Source organism: Camelina sativa, chromosome 14, assembly GCF_000633955.1.
Source record: "Camelina sativa cultivar DH55 chromosome 14, Cs, whole genome shotgun sequence".
Taxonomy (NCBI): domain Eukaryota; kingdom Viridiplantae; phylum Streptophyta; class Magnoliopsida; order Brassicales; family Brassicaceae; genus Camelina; species Camelina sativa.
Window position 1 is genome coordinate 17688245 of NC_025698.1, and position 18379 is coordinate 17706623.

The following is an 18379-nucleotide window of genomic DNA, read 5'->3' on the forward strand; positions in this document are numbered from 1 at the left end:
ATGAAATGCCACACTTGAATCGAGGTAACATTGCAATTTTTTTTTTCAAGTATTATAAATATAAAATATTTTATGAAAATCATGGTAAAGAAGTGCAATCATTATAACAATTATTAATATTTATATTAATAGTAGAATAATATTATGACAAAGTGATACTAAGTGAGAATAACGAGCGACTGGTTGTATTGAGTAAATGAAAATTACTAATAAAATATTTATAAGTAAAGCATATATTTAATCTTGAGTAAAACTGTATCAAATAAAATTATAATAAAATATACTATTGCGAAAAATAAATTAAATGGTAAATATTAAAAATATATATTTTATAAAAAGTTACATAAATAGATGCAACCATAAATTATATATTTAAAGTTTTATTAAATTTTGATATTGCTATAATTATTTCTAGAATCTTAAGTTCGATTATAAAATAACGTTGAATATCGAATATTAATATTTAAATTATCTAGATTCAACATGAAATTAATGCGTAATGTATTTCAATGAACAATGATTTGTTAATTATTGAAGAATAGATAAATATATATGTAGAATTCAAAAAAAAATTATTTAAATAGACACAACTATTAGAAGTAAAAGTAGACAATTATCTTCATAATTGGTTTTCTTTGAGCTAATCTAATAAAAAACTGTTAACAAAAAAACTATTAGAAATAAAAGTTGTGAGAAAAAAATATAAATAAAATATGATAACACAGTTCTATAATAAATAGATGCAATTGTAAAATGCCTAAAAAAATTCTATAAAAGAAAGAGTTTTTTTTTTACGAAAGTACGTAAAATGTACAACTAAAAATCTTAACTATTGTCGTCATCTATTCAAATTATTGTTATGATATATAGATTACTCAATAATTGCTCTCTTTATTTTGTTGGGCCTCTAGAGGTCCAATAAAGGCCTAATTGTGAAACGACAGAACAACACATCCGAGTCGGAGTCGGAGTCGGAGTCGTCGTCTTCGTCAGTCGCACTCCATACCTCTCCAATGGCGGCAGCTACTCAATTTCTCTCACAACCTTCATATCTCCGTGGAACTCTAAATCAATACCAATTGAACCAAACCTCAATCTCCAGAACCCCAATTTTATCCCTTAAACCCACCTTCAAACGCTTCTCCGTCAAAGCCGCCGTTTCCCAAAACTCCTCCAAAACCCTCACGAAGGATTCTGCGTCGTTCGATTACTGTTTCAATAAATCATCAGATGGGTTCCTCTATTGCGAAGGAACTAAGGTTCATGATATTATGAAGTCAGTCGAGAGAAGACCTTTTTACTTATACAGTAAACCTCAGATCACCAGAAACCTAGAGGCGTATAAAGAGGCATTGGTAGGAGTGAGATCTGTGATTGGTTACGCTATCAAAGCTAATAACAATCTCAAGATTTTGGAGCATTTGAGGAGTTTAGGCTGTGGTGCTGTGCTTGTCAGTGGAAATGAGCTCAGGCTTGCTCTTCGTGCTGGTTTCGATCCCTACAAAGTAAGATCCTTTAACCCATTGCCCATTTAGACAGCTTAGATTCTTTAACTAGTAGGTGTATGGATACAACTTGGAGTTGACTTCATCCCAATAGCAAAGTCTTTGACTTGTTGATGGAATCAGAATATGAGGATACTGATATGAATGGTATGAATTAGGTGCATTTTCAATGGAAATGGCAAGTTGTTGGAAGATTTAGTTCTAGCTGCTCAAGAAGGTGTGTTCGTAAATGTCGATAGTGAGTTTGACTTGAATAACATTGTGGAAGCTTCTAGAATCTCTGGCAAGCAGGTCAATGTACTGTTGCGTATCAATCCTGATGTTGATCCTCAGGTATGCTTAAGTCTTAACTTTATGTTAGCATCGTAATTGGTCTGCACAGCGTGGATACATGAGTGAGCGTTTCTGTTTTGTTACATTTTTTCAGGTCCATCCATATGTAGCTACTGGGAACAAGAACTCAAAGTTTGGTATCAGGAACGAGAAGCTTCAATGGTTTCTGGATGAGGTGAAAGCACACCCCAAAGAGCTGAAGCTTGTTGGAGCTCATTGCCATTTAGGCTCTACCATTACGAAGGTATCTCCGATTATAGTTGCTTAAAGAAAACCAGATGGGTATGGATTGCTCTCTATTTAATGCCCCCCTATGTTTGCTTTTGCTCCGTCTCTTAGATATTGTCACTTGAGCTCTACATATTTGCGTATGTTTCGTTTATTCAGGTGGATATATTCAGAGATGCTGCAGTTCTCATGGTGGAATACATTGATGAGATCCGTCGTCAAGGTTTTGAAGTCAGTTACTTGAACATTGGTGGTGGTTTAGGGATAGATTATTACCATGCCGGCGCTGTCCTACCTACACCCATGGATCTCATCAACACCGTAAGAGCAACATCTCAAAACTGTTTCCTTCATTTGCTCTTAAAAAGTACTGTAATTGGTAGAATCTTTATAATCCTTGATGTGTTTCAGGTAAGAGAGCTTGTTCTCTCACGAGACCTGAATTTGATAATCGAGCCAGGGAGGTCGCTAATTGCAAACACGTGCTGTTTCGTCAACCATGTAACCGGTGTGAAAACGAATGGAACTAAAAATTTCATAGTGATTGATGGAAGTATGGCTGAGCTTATCCGTCCCAGTCTTTATGATGCTTATCAGGTAAAATAAAACCGATGTGCTTCTCACTACAGCGTATGCCATATGCATATTTTGGTTTCCTTGGAGTTACAGCTAAAGCATCCTCTTGTTCTTGTTTCTTAACGCAAAAAGCACATTGAGTTGGTCTCTCCTACACCGCCTGAAGCAGAGGTTACCAAATTCGACGTAGTGGGTCCTGTTTGTGAATCTGCTGATTTCTTGGACAAAGACAGAGAGCTTCCCACTCCTCCACAGGTATGATAAGGATCTGATTCTGTTTGGCAGCTCAAGTAAAATGTGGAATCTAATGAGTTCAATACAGGGAGCTGGTCTGGTGGTTCATGACGCTGGTGCATACTGTATGAGCATGGCTTCCACTTACAATCTCAAGATGCGTCCTCCGGAATACTGGGTACCAACACATTTTCTTGATCTTGTTTTCTGGAGAAATCACAGGAGAACCGAAAGAAATTTTAACTTGTTTTCTTAAATTTGTGTTGTTTTTGTTTTGGCAGGTTGAAGAAGATGGGTCGATCACTAAGATAAGGCATGCAGAGACATTCGATGACCATTTGCGTTTCTTTGAAGGTCTATGAACTCTTGAGATTTAACTATACTCATCATTGTTGCTTTTTAGTTGAATTGTATGATTGACTATTCAGAATCAGAGCCATAATGCTTTTGCTGTTTTAGATTTTTCACATTTTGTGCTTTTGATTCAAAGTCCTCAATAAGTGATCATATGGATAAGAAAAAGGTGACAACTGAAGACAGAAAAGAAAAGGTGAATTGTGGGGAAAAAGGTTTTTTCATACCCCACTATGATCATAGGTTTAATTCATACATGATCTATGATACCGTGCCAAATTATACTTTCATTATACAAAACTTCAAATTTACTACATTAACTTATAATTTTGTGCTAAACCATACATGAAACATAACAGTGTTAAATCACCGCTAAAACTTGATTATGTGGCTGACATGTGTTGTTTTAGGCCAAAAACGACATTTTTTTTTATATGCTACTATTAGACGACGTAGTCTTGGCCAACGCATCTTGAGTTCTCTACTTCAACCTCTCAACGAGGAAACACGATTTGAGACTTACAAAACTGTTAAATGTTAATTAAATGGCATACAATTGAACATTAGGTCGAACAGCAAACAGGTTTATAATTCATCTCCCGACGATTATTTTCTTCCCAGCAAACTTCAGCTGGTCGATCTAAGCTCGTCGGCGGAATTTGGATCAAATTCGTCGATTGACGAATTTGAAACGAATCCGACATCAACATGGCAACATTTCTGTCGACGCTTCGATCCCGGTACACTGTCCGTGGACACGATGGAGGCGAAATCTTGAGATGCAGACATGATAGGAGGAGATGTTGCGACCGTCGCGACGGAGGTTATGTCGGTTTGAATAGCTTATGTGACCTTTGCGGAGGAGGAGATGGGTAAACGAAGAGATAGATAAAAGAAGAATCTGAGAAGTGATTGAATAAGAAATTTTTTGAGATCGAGATTTTAAATTGTTGAACTTGAGATCGAGAAAAATCAATTTTAGAGATTTAAAATTTTGCTTGATTTGTTGTAAAATTAATCAAATGACATGTGAGGAATTAATGAATCAGACGTGGATGTGGTGGTGAAGAAATTGATGTGAGAGTGAAGGGATGATCTTGATGAAACGTTTAAAGAACATACAAATTTAATTAGTAATCACCTATAACAGATTATGAAGACATTGAGATAACAAATCTGTTGTATAGTTGCTAATAGCCTGGATTTCACTAAACCCAAATAGTTGTGTTCTTCGGCGAAAGGTTGAAGAAGAAGAATCAAACAGTGCAACGTGGCAACCATGTCATCACAATTTAACAGTGATTTAACACTGTTATGTCTCAGGTATGGTTTCGCACAAAATTATAAGTTAATGTAGTAAATTTGAAGTTTTATATAATAAAAGTATGATTTGGCACAGTATCATAGATCATGTATGAATTGAACATATGATCATAGTGGGGGTATGAAAAAACCTTTTTTCCGTGAATTGTGGGTTATGCTTAGTTACTTTAATACTATGAGTCCAAAAGTTGTCCATTGTCCAAACACACAAAAGACTTGAGAAACTAACGTAATGCCAAAAGTGTTTCATTTGGTTTGTAAGGTTGAGGAGAACATTGGGGGTGCTAAGCTAGTAAAAATTAATTAGATTTCAATAGATAATTTTGGAGTAAAATGTTCTTTTGTTCTAAGTAACCATTCATATCACAAACCTAATTATTTATTTACAGCACCAAACACTAAAAAGGAAAAAAATAGAGCAAAAAAAATCTACACAACAACACATAATAGATTTACTCCTTTTTGGTCTTAATTCTGAGTTTGATTGGTCAGATGGGCTTCTGTTTTTCTTTCGATTTATTTTAGTTAAATTCGGTTGACATAGTAAGTACTCGAATTAAAATTACAGTTTAAGATTGTTACGGCTCCTCCGTCAAATTTCTCTGAAGTGGACATTTTCCCAATTTGATTAGGCGCTGAGTGATTCACAATTTCACATCACAACAAGTGTAGAAAAATTCTAGAGTTTTACAAACTCTATATCGAATATAAAAATAATTTGTATTCCATGTTAGAAACGCAAAAATCGAATTGAGAAAATATACGAATTATATTTAAATTAACAAAATCAGAAACAAATTACAACAGCATAATATAAAGCATAAAATAAATCACGGAGGCAAGATATGATATCTTTTTCCTTAATTCAATAAATCGGCCGTAAGTGCTTTCGGACAATCACAATTTATGAATCCCAGGATACAACCGATCAGGAACTATTACAGTAGCACACCCGTAATAGAACTCAAGCGAACAGATCTACGTTATACTCTCGAGACTACTAAACTAAGAACTTACTTGGACTAAGCAAGGAAGAAGGAGAGAGAGATCTTCAGAGGAAGAAGTGCTTATGTTTTTGTGTGTGAGAAATAACGAGAGACTATGTCTCTATATATAGTGGAAGGAAGGAGGTCTCAAGAAAATATTCAATGAATATTCTCGGAGTACTGACCAAGTTTGCTTGGAGTTCACACCAAGTCTTTCCAAAAAATTAAATGGATCTAAAGCTTTCCAAAAAACTCAAAAGTCCAAGGCCTACGGCCCGCGTCCACGTCCATGCTCGGCCCATCCCGCGTCCATGCTCAGTTTCCCCCGCGTCCGTGCTCGGCCCAGCCCGGTCCGGTTCGGTTCACATGTGGGAATCTTCCCTCTTCCATCTACACACTTTTGAAACTAGAAGAGTGTGAAACTATATATATATGAGTGAAAAATCAGTCATATTTCCGATGTGGGATATTTTCCAAACCATCCCAAGTAGCTTACTTCACACTCTTATTTCTCATTCAAATCAACTCCGTTTTGGACGTATGAGTATACCATCTTGTAGTACTCGTTACCAGCTTTTCATTGCACTATCGACCCAACAATTCCGATCAGCCATTTGGCCGGAATTTGGCCGGAAAGTCACCGGAAAGTCACTGTCCAAAACCTGCAATTTTTCTGAAATTTGTTTCTGAAAATTCAGTTCCAACATTCCAAAACTATAAATATTTAATTAAAATTACTAGACTTTATTTTTTCACTAATAACATCATTTAATTTTTAAATATAATTTTACAATCTCAAATCTCAAAAAAATGTTAATCTTTGCTATAAAATGAATCATAATATAGTAAATAACCATTTTGAATTATATAAAATATAAAACCAATGACACTGATATATTTTGATCATCTCTTTGCAAAGTAGCTGGCCAAAATTGTCATTTCCAGATATGAAAGAACAACATTACCTTCATGTATTGTGAAGGATGCAACAAAAGAAATTGCAACTAACAGCGTTGCCACTATGAGGAGAGTGTTGGCCTGAATTTGATGTAATTATGATTTGGTTTGGTGACAAATCTATAGTTATTGGTACCTTATGCAAACGATGTCGTGTGTAAGCATAGGTTGTTTATGCATTGGTGTGTTCCCGTTCACATCTCGTCCATTAATCATTTTCTCCATTCTCTCATATCCAAATATATAAGTGAAGACTTTACTCCCATTTTTCCAGTAGCAATGTGAAGCACATTTTGGCCATCTTTATTAATCATCTCTTGAATCGGAGAGATATCTCATCAACCTATTATGGATATTGATATGACCTCCTTTTGCAGCCATGTGAATTGGAAAGAATCTATCATCATCATTTATGTATACATATGACCTAGATTTTCTTAATAAATAACAAAATTCTTTGTATCCTATGAATTATGCAAATGAAAGACATGTACTGCCATTTTTGTCTTTCAAATGAATAAGACTTTGATTCATACTAATAACAACATCAAGAATATCTGGTGACAAACAAACAAGTGAAAAATCAGTTAGTTAGCAAAATATAAGTAATGAAATGAATTTAGTGAACAATCAAATAAAAATACTTAAGCAGTAGGAATTATCGAGCAAGTGAAAAAATACGTTTAGTAAAATGAACTTAGTGAACAATTAAATAGAAACACTTAATTAGTAGAAAGTAACAAGCAAGTGAAATAGTAGTTAATTAACAAAATTCACAAAAAAAAAAAAAGCAAAACATAAGCAATAAAATGAATTTAGTAAGCAATCAAATATAATCACTTAATCATTAAGAATTAACAAGTAAGTGAAACAATAGTTAATTAGCGATATTGGAGTACAATGTTATTTTGTTCTAAGTAACCATTGATATCACAAACCTAATTATGTTTTTAACTACAGCACCAAACATATAAAAAAAAGAACAAAAAGAAAAAAAAAAGTACACAACAACACATAATAGATTAATAACTCCTTTTTGGTCTTCTTACTTCTGTTTTTTTTGGTCTTCATTCTGAGTTTGATTGGTCAGATGGGCATCTGTTTTTATTTCGGTTTATTTTGGTTAAATTCGGTTGACATGGTAAGTCCTCGAATTAAAATTACGGTTTAAAATAGTTACGGCTCCTCCTCCGTCAAATCTCTCTGAAGTCCGATTATAGTTTGGCGCTGAGTGATGAACGGCGCATCTCCGGCTCATTCGTTGGTATCAACGACCGCCGTAGCTGGTGGCGGTAGAAGCAGCGGCGCCACCTCTGGTCAAGACGATTTCCATTTTCCACCGGATATTCCCTCTATGCAAGACCGAAAAGACGAAGCTATGCGTGGTCAGTTCCATTTTCATGTTCTCGAATCTTATGGTTTCGCAAAATTAGGGATTTATGTAAGAATCGCTAATGAAATTTATCAGTAATCCAGAAGTTTTTGAATGTCACATCTCCATTGTTAGGGTTCTTTGATATTAGTAATTGTTTCAATTTCGCGAGGAATTGGGAGGTTTGCAAAACTTTGAAAATTGCTATCTGGTATTAATATGCTGATTCGACATTTGTATTGCTAGTTACTTTAAAATGATTAGGGATATGAGTAGATCAAGGAGCTTGCTTTCAAGTGTTTGTTTGAGAAAGACCAATCATCTTAATAGATTTGGCTTCTTCTTTTTTTGTTTGGTCATGGTGTGTAGTTTTGAAAGCTGATTTGATGGCTGAACTTGACAAAAAGGTTAAATCTTTGGAAGAAGATAGTTGGATGTTTGAAGGTCCTCGTTCTCGAATCCATCTTATCTCCAGAAGAGGTTTGTTCCTTCTTCTTCTTCTTCAATCCAGTTTTCGTGTATGGTAGTAAGTTGTTCACATCGATCTTGAAATTAATAAATGTTGTTTAGTTCAAATGGGTCTTGAATACTTGATGACTACAATAGCCATTACTTTTTCTTTGAATCCAGTGTTAATAGCAGTGATCTGATCATCCCATTGATTCAAAAATTTCATATATTGGCCATTCTCTAGATGAGGAAAAATCGATATGATGAGATGATATTGATGGAATCTGCGGGTTTCTTTCTTGTGTGTGTGTGTGTGTCTCTTCGTGTTTCATTGTCACTAAGACACTCTGCTAGCTGAATCATATTTGTGATAAAATGGGTTTCTGATTAGGTAACTTTCTAAAGAAAGAAGGTGTAGCTGTGGCGAGATCAAGCATTATTCAGTTGCCTAGATGATCAGATTCAAGTAAGAAAAATTCAGAAGTGGTCGTAAGGTCTGTTCAGATCGATGGTGTTCGTCACTAACGCAACTAAAACGTTGACTTTATTTCTACCCATTTTAAAAGGGCTAAAATAGCTATTTCAATGGTGTGTGAATAATTGTGTACCAGTGATGAAATCATTTATGAGTGTGTTATTTACAACATTAAAATATGATTTAAGTACTTTATATATATATATATATCAATGTTCTCAAGAATCGAAATAATCAAACTTATATTTTTATGTTTACTTGGATGATATTTTCATATATCAAGGACAATTTTTAGGTTTGATATTCTTTTCATACAATTTTGAAACTCAAATATTATTCCCGAATTTTTGTTTGTTCCTTTCAAGAAAACTAGGTACCAACCCGCATATAATGCGGAATAAATCGATTCAAATAAAAATTATGAATAATATTATTATTTATGATTTAAGATTCGTTTGTGTAAAAACAAAATCTGTAAGTAAAATTTATTTTTTTGTTTACTCAAGTTTGCGTTTATTTTGTGTAAAAATACGTTTCACACGTTAAATATTTAAATGTGAAAAAAGAATTTCAACGTGGTGGAAATTTTTTTAATGTCTTTTGGTGTTTCTAAAATCAAATTCACATCTTTTATGGTTTACATGGTTATCTACACAAATATGCCATTAAATAGATAAGCAATATTTTCTACACTAATCGATTTATTTTAAACTAATCCTAAACGTGTAAAAATGCAATGAGAAAAATGTATAAAAAGTGGTAAATAATCAAAAAGTGTAGTTCTGGTGAAAACTTATAGGAAACAATAATTGTCTATGGTTTAAAAAAAAATCAATAACATGGATACAATGTTAAGATTGCTGAGTCACATATTTTTAAATAGTCATTAGAATTTTTAAATAGGAGACAAAGTTTTATTTTTCAAATATTTAAATTGGTGAATCGATGTAAAATTGTTTGTGAAATATTATTTATTTTAAAGATTATATTGTGATAATTAATTTAGTAATATACTTGAAGAGTTATCGGATTTTTTAAACCGGATAATAAGTTTTGCGTATCAAATAATTAAATATATGAATAAGTTTAAATTTGTTTGTGGCGTGTAATTTACTTTTATGATTATTGTGATAATTTATTCAATTAATTTTTTGAAAAATATAACTGAATAGTCATTAGATTTTTTCAAAATAGGAGAATAACTATAGCATTTCAATAAATTAAATAAATGATTTATAATTTGTTTTTGTGAAATGTAATTTACTTTTAATAGTTAAAAAGGTTATGCAAGTAATAATTAAATATATTTTCGGATTTTAATAGTTTATTAAATCTTTTATTTTGAAAAACTAATAGAAAAAAATATTGTCTCATATATTTTAGGGCATATTTGTTTAAATAATAGGGATATAGGGGATTAGGTTATTTATCTATCATCTTCCTAACTATAACAAAAGATTCTTACTAGATGTATGGGTAAATCCCAAAACTTGTTACCTATTTTTATCATAAGCAAAAATTGATCACCACCACCTGAAAACCACAAAATTCTTGAGTTTGTTAAAACTGACTGTGACAAGTGTCATACAAGTGATCACATTTGCCACGTGTCATGTCCTTTTTAATGTGACCTAGAACTTGAACCACACACAAGGGCAAATAACCTAGTTAGATGACACTTGTTAGAGAGCGACGTCACCAAGAACCTCTCACACTCTCTATTCCGCCACCACTTTGCCACCGCAACACCATTGCCTTTTCCATCCCATCTCAATCGTCATTCTCGTCATCATCAAGCCCTGATTCATCTCCGGTAGAAACCTTGAACGATCTCGAGAAACTCGCCGTTTTGGGACACGGAAGCGGTGGAACAGTCTACAAAACCCGTCACCGGAGAACCAAAAGGCTCTATGCTTTAAAAGTCCTCCGGTCAAATCTTAACACCGCGATGATGAGAACAACCGCCGTCGAAGCCAACATCCTCAAGCGTATCGAATCGAGTTTCATCGTTAAATGCTACGGCGTTTTTGTTAACTCATCCGGTCGCTGTTTCGTGATGGAGCTAATGGAGAAAGGATCTCTCCACGACGCGTTACTTGCTCAACAAGTTTTTCCCGAGCCAATGATATCGGCGCTAGCTAACAGAATCCTCCAAGGGTTACGTTATCTGCAAGAAATGAGAATAGTTCACGGAGACATAAAGCCTTCAAATCTCCTTATCAACGAGAAAGGAGAGGTGAAGATTGCGGATTTTGGTGCAAGCAGAATTGTAGCAGGAGGAGAGTATGGATCAAATGGGACATGTGCTTATATGAGTCCTGAACGTGTGGATCCAGAGAAATGGGGTTTTGGTGAAGTTGGATTCGCAGGAGATGTGTGGTCCTTGGGAGTTGTGGTTCTTGAGTGTTACCTTGGAAGATATCCACTGACCAAAGTTGGGGATAAACCGGATTGGGCGGCTTTGGTTTGTTCGATTTGTTGCAGTGAGAAGGTGGAGATTCCGGTGAGTGGTTCGCCGGAGTTTACAGGTTTTGTTGGGAGATGTTTGGAGAAGGATTGGAGGAAGAGAGGCACTGTGGAAGAGCTTCTTCGTCATCCTTTTGTGATGAACAGATAGCAGTAGTAGTCTCGGTTTTGGTTTTTAGGGTTGAGAAAAACAGATCCACAATAAGAACCGAAACTTCTACTCCAGTTTGGTTTAAACTTTTGGGTTTGGTTCGAGTTGAGTTTTGAATTTTTATCGAAAATAAGATAACTAACCAATTTAGTTAGACTCAAAAATTAAAAGACTTTTAAAAAAATTATTTTCTTAGAAAATTTCTCTTCATTTGAAATAGTTCGGTTTAGTTTACACCAAACTTAGACTCGTCTCAAATTCAGCTAGATGTTTTTTATTACAGTAAAGAAAAATAAAATCCGGTTACATTCGGGTTTAATAATGGCAAAAAGTAAACAAAATAATTGACCTCAAAAGTTCACATGGCTCTCCTTCAAGAAAATAGGCTAAACATTCAAGAAGAGATTGAAACATGACGCATCTTGATAGTAATGTGTAGATTAAGAGTTGTAATAAGCAGTAACGTTTATACAAGTTTGGAAAAAGCAAACGAAAAAAAATGATCAGTGGATGAAATGTATATGCTGCTCTCAGACTGTGTTACCACTTCAAAAGACTTTAAAAACTCCCCAAAATCAAGGATTTTGCCTGAATGAAATAAAACATAATAAATAACTAAGCAAATACTGTTTGAGTAATTAGTGTCTGATAGATTACTACTACTAAAGTTAATTTAATTACCTTGAGGGATCTATAGTTTCAGGCGAGAGGAGACCCATCTGTTGAGTCAGATTATCCATATGTTGAGTTTTTTCCCATCCATTTTGTTTCTGCTCTGTCTCATTGTCCACTGGTGTGAAATCCATATTATCTGAGACCGTGCTTGACATCAATAAGTCTTCGAGTAGTGAGTAATCAACAGGCTCTATATCAGGATCCATTGGAAAGTCGTCGATGTCAAAGGACAGAGAATCATCGATCAACAAATCTGGGTCAAGGAAAGGACTAGAATCTCCAATGTTTGGTTCCATGAAATCCTCTGGAGGCTTCTCTGCGTTAATTTCTGGTAGCATATGAGAGAATTCGGGAAGAGTTAGACCATCAGGTGAAGGTATACAGTTCTCGGTTGCTTCTGGTTGTGCTGAAACATTTTCAGGAGTTGTTCCAATTGGTGATGGTGACTGTATATCAGAAGCTGTTGGCATTTCCTGAAGAGTTATACCCGATGCATGGTTCGATGAAGTGTCCATCTCTGTTCCCTCAGTAGTAGAAGTACCATTACCAAGAAGGAAACCATCATCGCCGGTTTTGTAAGGTTCCATCTTCATAAGCTGTTTAAACATTGCTTTGGCTTGCTCGTGCATTGGAGGTTGATACTTCACTATCTGTCCATCAGGAGAAGCAGAATCATTATTACCGACAATGCCGTCTCGCTTGAATCTCCGCTTCTTATTGGTATCACTGATGCGCCTACTACTCTCGTTTTGCTGGTTCTGCTGTTGTAAGAATTGAGATAGAAAATGAGGGCTTTGTACTGCCTTTGCAAGGAATGACATTAGTTGTTGTTGCCGATTCTCCATGCCCTGGAGACGCTGAACCATCGTTTGAAGTTGGTTATCAGTGGACTGTTGCTGCTGTCTTAATCTGACGAGTTCTTGCATAAGGACGTTCTTATCTCTTTTAAGCCTCTCAACTTCTTCTTCGAGACCAAATTTGCCAACTTCAACACATGCACTAACAGATGCGTTCTGTCCATTCGAGTGCTGAGATTGCTGATGTCCATGTCCCTGGGCAGATTTTCGCCTAGTTATTGTTTTTAGCAAGTGCTTCTGACCTCTTAGAAATCCTTCATTCGCAAATTCCCATCTATCTGGGTCAACTTTTCGGAAACCCTGTTTTTAGAAAAAGGCACGCAAAATGGAATGAGAATGGATTCCACCGAAACAAATGAGAAAGAAGTTTTCCGACAGGGGAAACCTTAAAAGTGAAAATCTAAGTACTTCAACACAAACTCTAACCGCCAACTATTCACAGATTCAAACAGCTATAGACAGGAAGTAACTTAGTAGTTGGCACATGCTCCAGAGCAATTTTCAATCAGAAGTCCAAGTGAATGAAACAGACCAACGGTGGTTCAATCTAATACCATGAACAGAAGAATCAAGAAAACTGCTAAATACATGTTCCTATTATGGGTCTTAATATCCAATAGCGATCATTGAAAACTAAGAGAGTGTAAGGTCTCTATGATATACCAGTGTACTCTGTATGTCAGAATCTGCATGAAATAAACTAGTAAAGATCGAATTTCTCTTTCAGATAGTGTCCCAACATGTCTTACAAGGACACTAAGGAATAATAATATTCACGAATGTTGCAAATAGTAACTGTCTGCAGAGAAATCAAGCTTTCACCATCTTGCAGAAATATTAATAGCATCCTGCTCTAAATAATTATTCAGTACAAGCTCTACTCACCAAGACCTTACGTAAATCTACTTATATAGGCAATACAATCTCCATCCAGCCTATATGAGCAATATAATCTATATGGAAGTGTACAGAGAAGATCTATGATTCCCGCAACCGACATACTAGACAAAAATGCAAAGTCCTACTGCACAAATATTGGCAACACCAAATACCCATATACCTACGATCTAGTTTCTACTCCAAGCCATAAAAGGCTCCATTAAACTTGACTCATTTAGAAGTTACAACAAGATGATACATAGTAATACAGAGAGTCGATAACCTTGCAATCAGGTCATGATCAACATGAGACTTGCTCTCTTTTTCCATTTCTCTTCTTTCTTCATCTTTATAATGCTGAGAAAATTCAGGAAGGTTCATTACTATCTTACACTATTGCTAAACCTGATTACATGGAGTCAGACAGACAGAAAACACATTAAAGGATACATCTCTATCTCAGTTTCAAACTATCACAACTCCAAGTTGAAACACTAATCCAATCACTCAGACCAGAAAAAGAGACTTCATTCAGTTATTTGTATTTCCCCTAAAATTGTATCTAGTGTAAGCTTCATCAACGCCCTTACAAATCTTTTATATCAATACTACATCAGGAATCTGCATTCCATGAGAATATGCTAGACTGATTTCAAACTTTCAATTGCAAAAACTGCATTTCCCATGCTGTGGTTTATGTCCTAACAAACAGCACCAATAGTTGATTCCTAATTGTTCCAACAAGAACGCTATTGAGAAACCCTTATCAGTATATCTTATAGACGATGAAATGCAGTATATCATCTATTCAAATTCCAAAAACCATGAGGTCCTAAACTAAACAATCACAATACACCAGTCTTGGATAAATCAACAGCAAAGAATAAAGTAGGCTCTAAAAGACATACTCAGAAAGCTACCTATAGGCTAAATTCCATTGTTCAACAAGCCAGAAACTCCTCTGCTCAGTGAGTTAGCATCAAGAATTAGCCATAGCAACAACATCAGCTAAACCTAGTTCATAACGGTTCTACTATTTACTTTCAAAACTGAAACAAGTGAAGGGAAAGGGGGAATTACATAAGTATTGAGCTGCCTGACGAAGCTGGAGAAATTGTTATGCTTAAAGTTCTTAGGAAGAAGATCTCTAGCGAACAGCGGTGGATCCCAAACGATAAAACTGTTGTTATTAGCACTCCACGAAACAATCGAATCCGTAGTGGGATCATCAACCATGTCGTAGGTCTTGCTCAGGAACGGAGGAGGCGCGGTTGAACTTAGAATCGCCGCAGGCTGTGGTTGAGGTAGAGGAGAAGGCTTAATCTCCATTGATTCGACAGTAACAGATCCTCCTCCTCCTCCTCCACCGTCGCTGATGGATACTTTGCTGCTCCCACCACCATCCATTCGGATTTGTTGTTTCTAGTCAAATCAAATAATGAGATTTTTGAGAAAACCTAGGGTTTTAGATTTATGAGGGGGGGAGAGAATTCGGATTGAAGAGAAAATCTCAGAGACCAAAGACGACGAGAGAGATGGGCGGAGGAGAGAGAGACAGAGAGAGACGACGGGAGACCCATGAAACTTGCGAAATTACGCAAATAGACATTGCGCTTTTTTAGATTGGGATACGTGTCATATTGTGAGTGGTGGTTACGCTCTAATTCTTTGGGCTGACACGAGGATCGATTTTTTTGGAAAAAAATATAAATATTATAATATTAAGAACTCATTTTAAAATTTAATTAAAATTATGAGTTTTTTTCTGGAACAAAGTGGAAGGTCCTATCTGAAAATTTAAAGAGAAATTATTGAAGACACAAATTAAGCTTTAAATTGCTTTATCGGAAAAGGAACAGAATTAGAAAAAGGAAATAACAAGCGTATTACATATGTTTCCTTTTGTGTTAGTGTAGTGTAACCGACTCACCGTAACATTTTTATTATAAATAACCTTTGAACCCTCTCATTATTTTCTCACAAATCACACACATCGAAGAGTCTACTTCTACATGCACAATTCTCTAGATCGATAAATCACAGAATCACTCTTTTGAAGATGAAGAAACATCGCTACATGGTCAGAAACGTTGATGCAGTTCCGTCTCATACAAAAAACGGAATTGGTTTCAACTGCTTGTCTTCTATCTCCGATCGACATGTTCATCATGTAAAGGTCGCTCCTCCCTTAGGCTCGAAACGTTTTCGTAACCCACGAAAAGTTTCTTTTAAACCCTCGAAACCGTCTCTTACCGTGAAGGTGTGGCGATCTAAATCGGATCCGGTTCGTAAGGAACTGAATCAAGAAGTAGAGTTGTTTGGTGGTTCGGTCACAATGGGTGCTGCTCCGTCACCGAGACACGTGCCCATTCCAATTTTTTTGCGTCGGAGTAGCGGGAGGGTTATAGAGTCTACAAAGCTAACGATGACTTGAATGAGAAGAAAACGAGAATCTTTTAAGAGTTTTTATTTTATTTTTTGTTTATTAGTCTTTGTTCTGTGTTAGTGTACACTAGTGTGTAACTCAGTAGCTGCTAATTGTAATAGATCCACAATTAGATAATGATTTCGCTTTCACTAATATTTTTCTGGTAATGAAATTTTATGCCATTGTGTTACCTTTTTTTCAGTCTTTTGTGATCATCACTTAAGAAAAGCTTTAGAGTCAAAACAAACCCTAGTGAAGACAATCAAAGTTTTAAACTATGAAAAGTTTCTAATACCTCTACACTTTCCACTGCCACTTGGTTTCTTTCACCTCAAAGACTCATATCTATCTGACAAGCCTTGTGGTTCAACCAGTAGCGTAGTAAAACATTCATATAATAATACTAGCTAGAGAATTAACAACAATCACAATTAGGAGTAGAGAGAAGATTGAAAAAAGCTTTGTTGGTCTAAAACAGAGACATTCATGTTGACCAAACATCTCTTCTCTCATGTAATATCTGCAGCTTCGAGGCTTCGAGCTTCAACTCTTTATCTTCAACATCATGATTTAGTAGTTTCAATGTTCTAACAGTTTATCGAGATATTTATACCCGAAACTACACAAAAAGACCTTTAGCTTATTGTGACTGTTCATTTCACCTGAAGTCTTCATGTCATCTACAAAGAAACAATCCCATGATCTTTTTGAATGGCCAAAGAGCTTCCATTATTTATCCGGTGAGTTAAATGTGAAAGCACTTCTTCACCTAAAAAGATCATAAGCTTGAAAACTGGCTCTTGTTGAAGAAGAGAGCTTCTTGATCCAATTTCAAACAGTTCAAGGAACTTCTTCGATCCTTGTTTGTTTCAGTGGAGTTCTAAGATGTTATTTGAGACATCAGGAAAGCTCCTCAATCGCAAGCTTAGATTGAACAAATACAAGAATGAGGTTAGATTAGCTTAGATTGAGGTTGATGTTACAAGAATGAGTTTCCAGATTTGTGCATGTAGTAATCTTCAAATACAGTCAGTTTACTGAGATTCCCTGTATATTAAGGAAGAAGCTCCACCAAATATGGGATTTAAGAAAGAACCAATGTCTTGACTTTGGTCTTCAAACAAAGAGACAGCATTGCTCACGAAGGGATACAACATGGTCACCAATGGCCTAAGTGGTAATCATAACCAAATGTGGAGATATTAACTATTCTATGTAACTTCACATTTGGAGACTCTGGCTTCACGTGTACAAATTACATACCTGTACGCCTTTCCAAAGTTACCTGTAAGATTATCTAGACTGGCTGACTTTTATCTATGAGTTACTTGCCAACACAAGTTAATGAATCAATTAGTCAAAGACGTTGGTATTTCCTGACTCTATGCAATAAGTTACACCCTACATTAGTTTCCCCTATACCCATTGCATATAAATGATGGCAAGTTGTAATGATGATCAAGGAGACAACACTGGCTCAACGTCACCATTTAAATTACAGGTATTCAGATCAGAAAAAAGAGAGAATTAAGGTATATGAAGTGACACACCGAGAACCCATATAGCAGTCCAGGAGATGATTTCTCTCCCACACGTATCACCTGCATCTACGCTATTGTTGGCTTCAAAGGGGTTTTAAATTTTGTTTAAGAACATTTATATCTTCAAAATGAACCAAACCCATCAACGCTTTTATTGGACCATAAGCAAATTGAGAAGACACAACAATGACAGATAAATAATATATATTGAAACCGCACTCGAAGAATAAATCAAACTGATCAATGTTTCTTTGGAACATAAAACAAACGACAACCTCTGGAAAAGAAAAAGGAAAAAAAAAAAACAGAATCTGAGTTTGATCTTTATAGACATGCATGCCTTTACCCATCTGTGTGCTGCTTGCAACCCTTTGGTCCATAATGCTGAACAGATTTCTTCACCACTTTCTTGCAAAGATAACAGAAATGAGCTTGACATGCCCAGCAAAACAAGTGATTGTTGTTTCCAGCCTACACAATAACCAACTCAAGAATCATCTCATGAACCCCAAAACCCCATAATTCACTGGCTTGATTAAAACCAAATTAGCTTTTACCTTTGCATTGAACTGGCGGCAATTAGGACACA

The 18379-nt window shown here is 35.5% G+C and overlaps 6 protein-coding genes across 8 annotated transcripts in view; 4 read left to right on the forward strand and 2 right to left on the reverse strand.

The window, feature by feature from the left end:
* Positions 946-3343, forward strand: LOC104741827 (diaminopimelate decarboxylase 2, chloroplastic-like). The gene is made up of 8 exons (XM_010462746.2): positions 946-1504; positions 1664-1838; positions 1933-2082; positions 2226-2387; positions 2478-2663; positions 2775-2897; positions 2965-3054; positions 3158-3343. Exons 1-8 carry the CDS (start codon positions 1014-1016, stop codon positions 3236-3238), a joined length of 1458 nt encoding a protein of 485 aa, XP_010461048.1. The 5' UTR covers positions 946-1013; the 3' UTR covers positions 3239-3343.
* Positions 7672-9042, forward strand: LOC104741828. Its single transcript, XM_010462747.2, has 3 exons — positions 7672-7881; positions 8238-8348; positions 8710-9042. The coding sequence occupies exons 1-3, from the start codon at positions 7731-7733 to the stop codon at positions 8772-8774; spliced, it is 327 nt and encodes a 108-aa protein (XP_010461049.1). The 5' UTR covers positions 7672-7730; the 3' UTR covers positions 8775-9042.
* LOC104741829 (mitogen-activated protein kinase kinase 10-like) lies at positions 10466-11566 on the forward strand. Its single transcript, XM_010462748.2, has one exon. The coding sequence runs from the start codon at positions 10466-10468 to the stop codon at positions 11408-11410; it is 945 nt and encodes a 314-aa protein (XP_010461050.1). The 3' UTR covers positions 11411-11566.
* On the reverse strand, positions 11755-15385 carry LOC104741830 (heat stress transcription factor A-1d-like). The gene is made up of 3 exons (XM_010462749.2): positions 14902-15385; positions 12092-13242; positions 11755-11998 (listed from the first exon to the last, which is right to left on the reverse strand). Exons 1-3 carry the CDS (start codon positions 15226-15228, stop codon positions 11986-11988), a joined length of 1491 nt encoding a protein of 496 aa, XP_010461051.1. The 5' UTR covers positions 15229-15385; the 3' UTR covers positions 11755-11985.
* On the forward strand, positions 15822-16255 carry LOC104743721. Its single transcript, XM_010464769.2, has one exon. The coding sequence runs from the start codon at positions 15881-15883 to the stop codon at positions 16253-16255; it is 375 nt and encodes a 124-aa protein (XP_010463071.1). The 5' UTR covers positions 15822-15880.
* LOC104741832 (E3 ubiquitin-protein ligase RNF14-like) overlaps positions 17978-18379 on the reverse strand; it is a 3812-nt gene continuing 3410 nt past the window's right edge. For all 3 annotated transcript variants that reach the window (XM_010462752.2, XM_010462751.2, XM_010462750.2), the window contains one exon: positions 17978-18130. The gene's annotated coding sequence lies outside the window, so the exon portion shown is untranslated. The remainder of the gene's footprint in view (positions 18131-18379) is intronic.

Bases quoted from the DNA above. Each gene is read 5' to 3' on its own strand.
- LOC104741827 (XM_010462746.2), top strand. From the start codon at position 1,014: ATGGCGGCAGCTACTCAATTTCTCTCACAACCTTCATATCTCCGTGGA. The intron at 1,839-1,932 runs GTATGCTTAAGT...ACATTTTTTCAG, and splicing joins ATCCTGATGTTGATCCTCAG to GTCCATCCATATGTAGCTAC. The intron at 3,055-3,157 runs GTACCAACACAT...TTGTTTTGGCAG, and splicing joins TGCGTCCTCCGGAATACTGG to GTTGAAGAAGATGGGTCGAT.
- LOC104741828 (XM_010462747.2), top strand. From the start codon at position 7,731: ATGAACGGCGCATCTCCGGCTCATTCGTTGGTATCAACGACCGCCGTA. The intron at 7,882-8,237 runs GTCAGTTCCATT...CATGGTGTGTAG, and splicing joins AAAAGACGAAGCTATGCGTG to TTTTGAAAGCTGATTTGATG. The intron at 8,349-8,709 runs GTTTGTTCCTTC...GTTTCTGATTAG, and splicing joins CCATCTTATCTCCAGAAGAG to GTAACTTTCTAAAGAAAGAA.
- LOC104741829 (XM_010462748.2), top strand. From the start codon at position 10,466: ATGACACTTGTTAGAGAGCGACGTCACCAAGAACCTCTCACACTCTCT.
- LOC104741830 (XM_010462749.2), bottom strand. From the start codon at position 15,228: ATGGATGGTGGTGGGAGCAGCAAAGTATCCATCAGCGACGGTGGAGGA. The intron at 13,243-14,901 runs GTAATTCCCCCT...TTCTAAAAACAG, and splicing joins TCAGGCAGCTCAATACTTAT to GGTTTCCGAAAAGTTGACCC.
- LOC104743721 (XM_010464769.2), top strand. From the start codon at position 15,881: ATGAAGAAACATCGCTACATGGTCAGAAACGTTGATGCAGTTCCGTCT.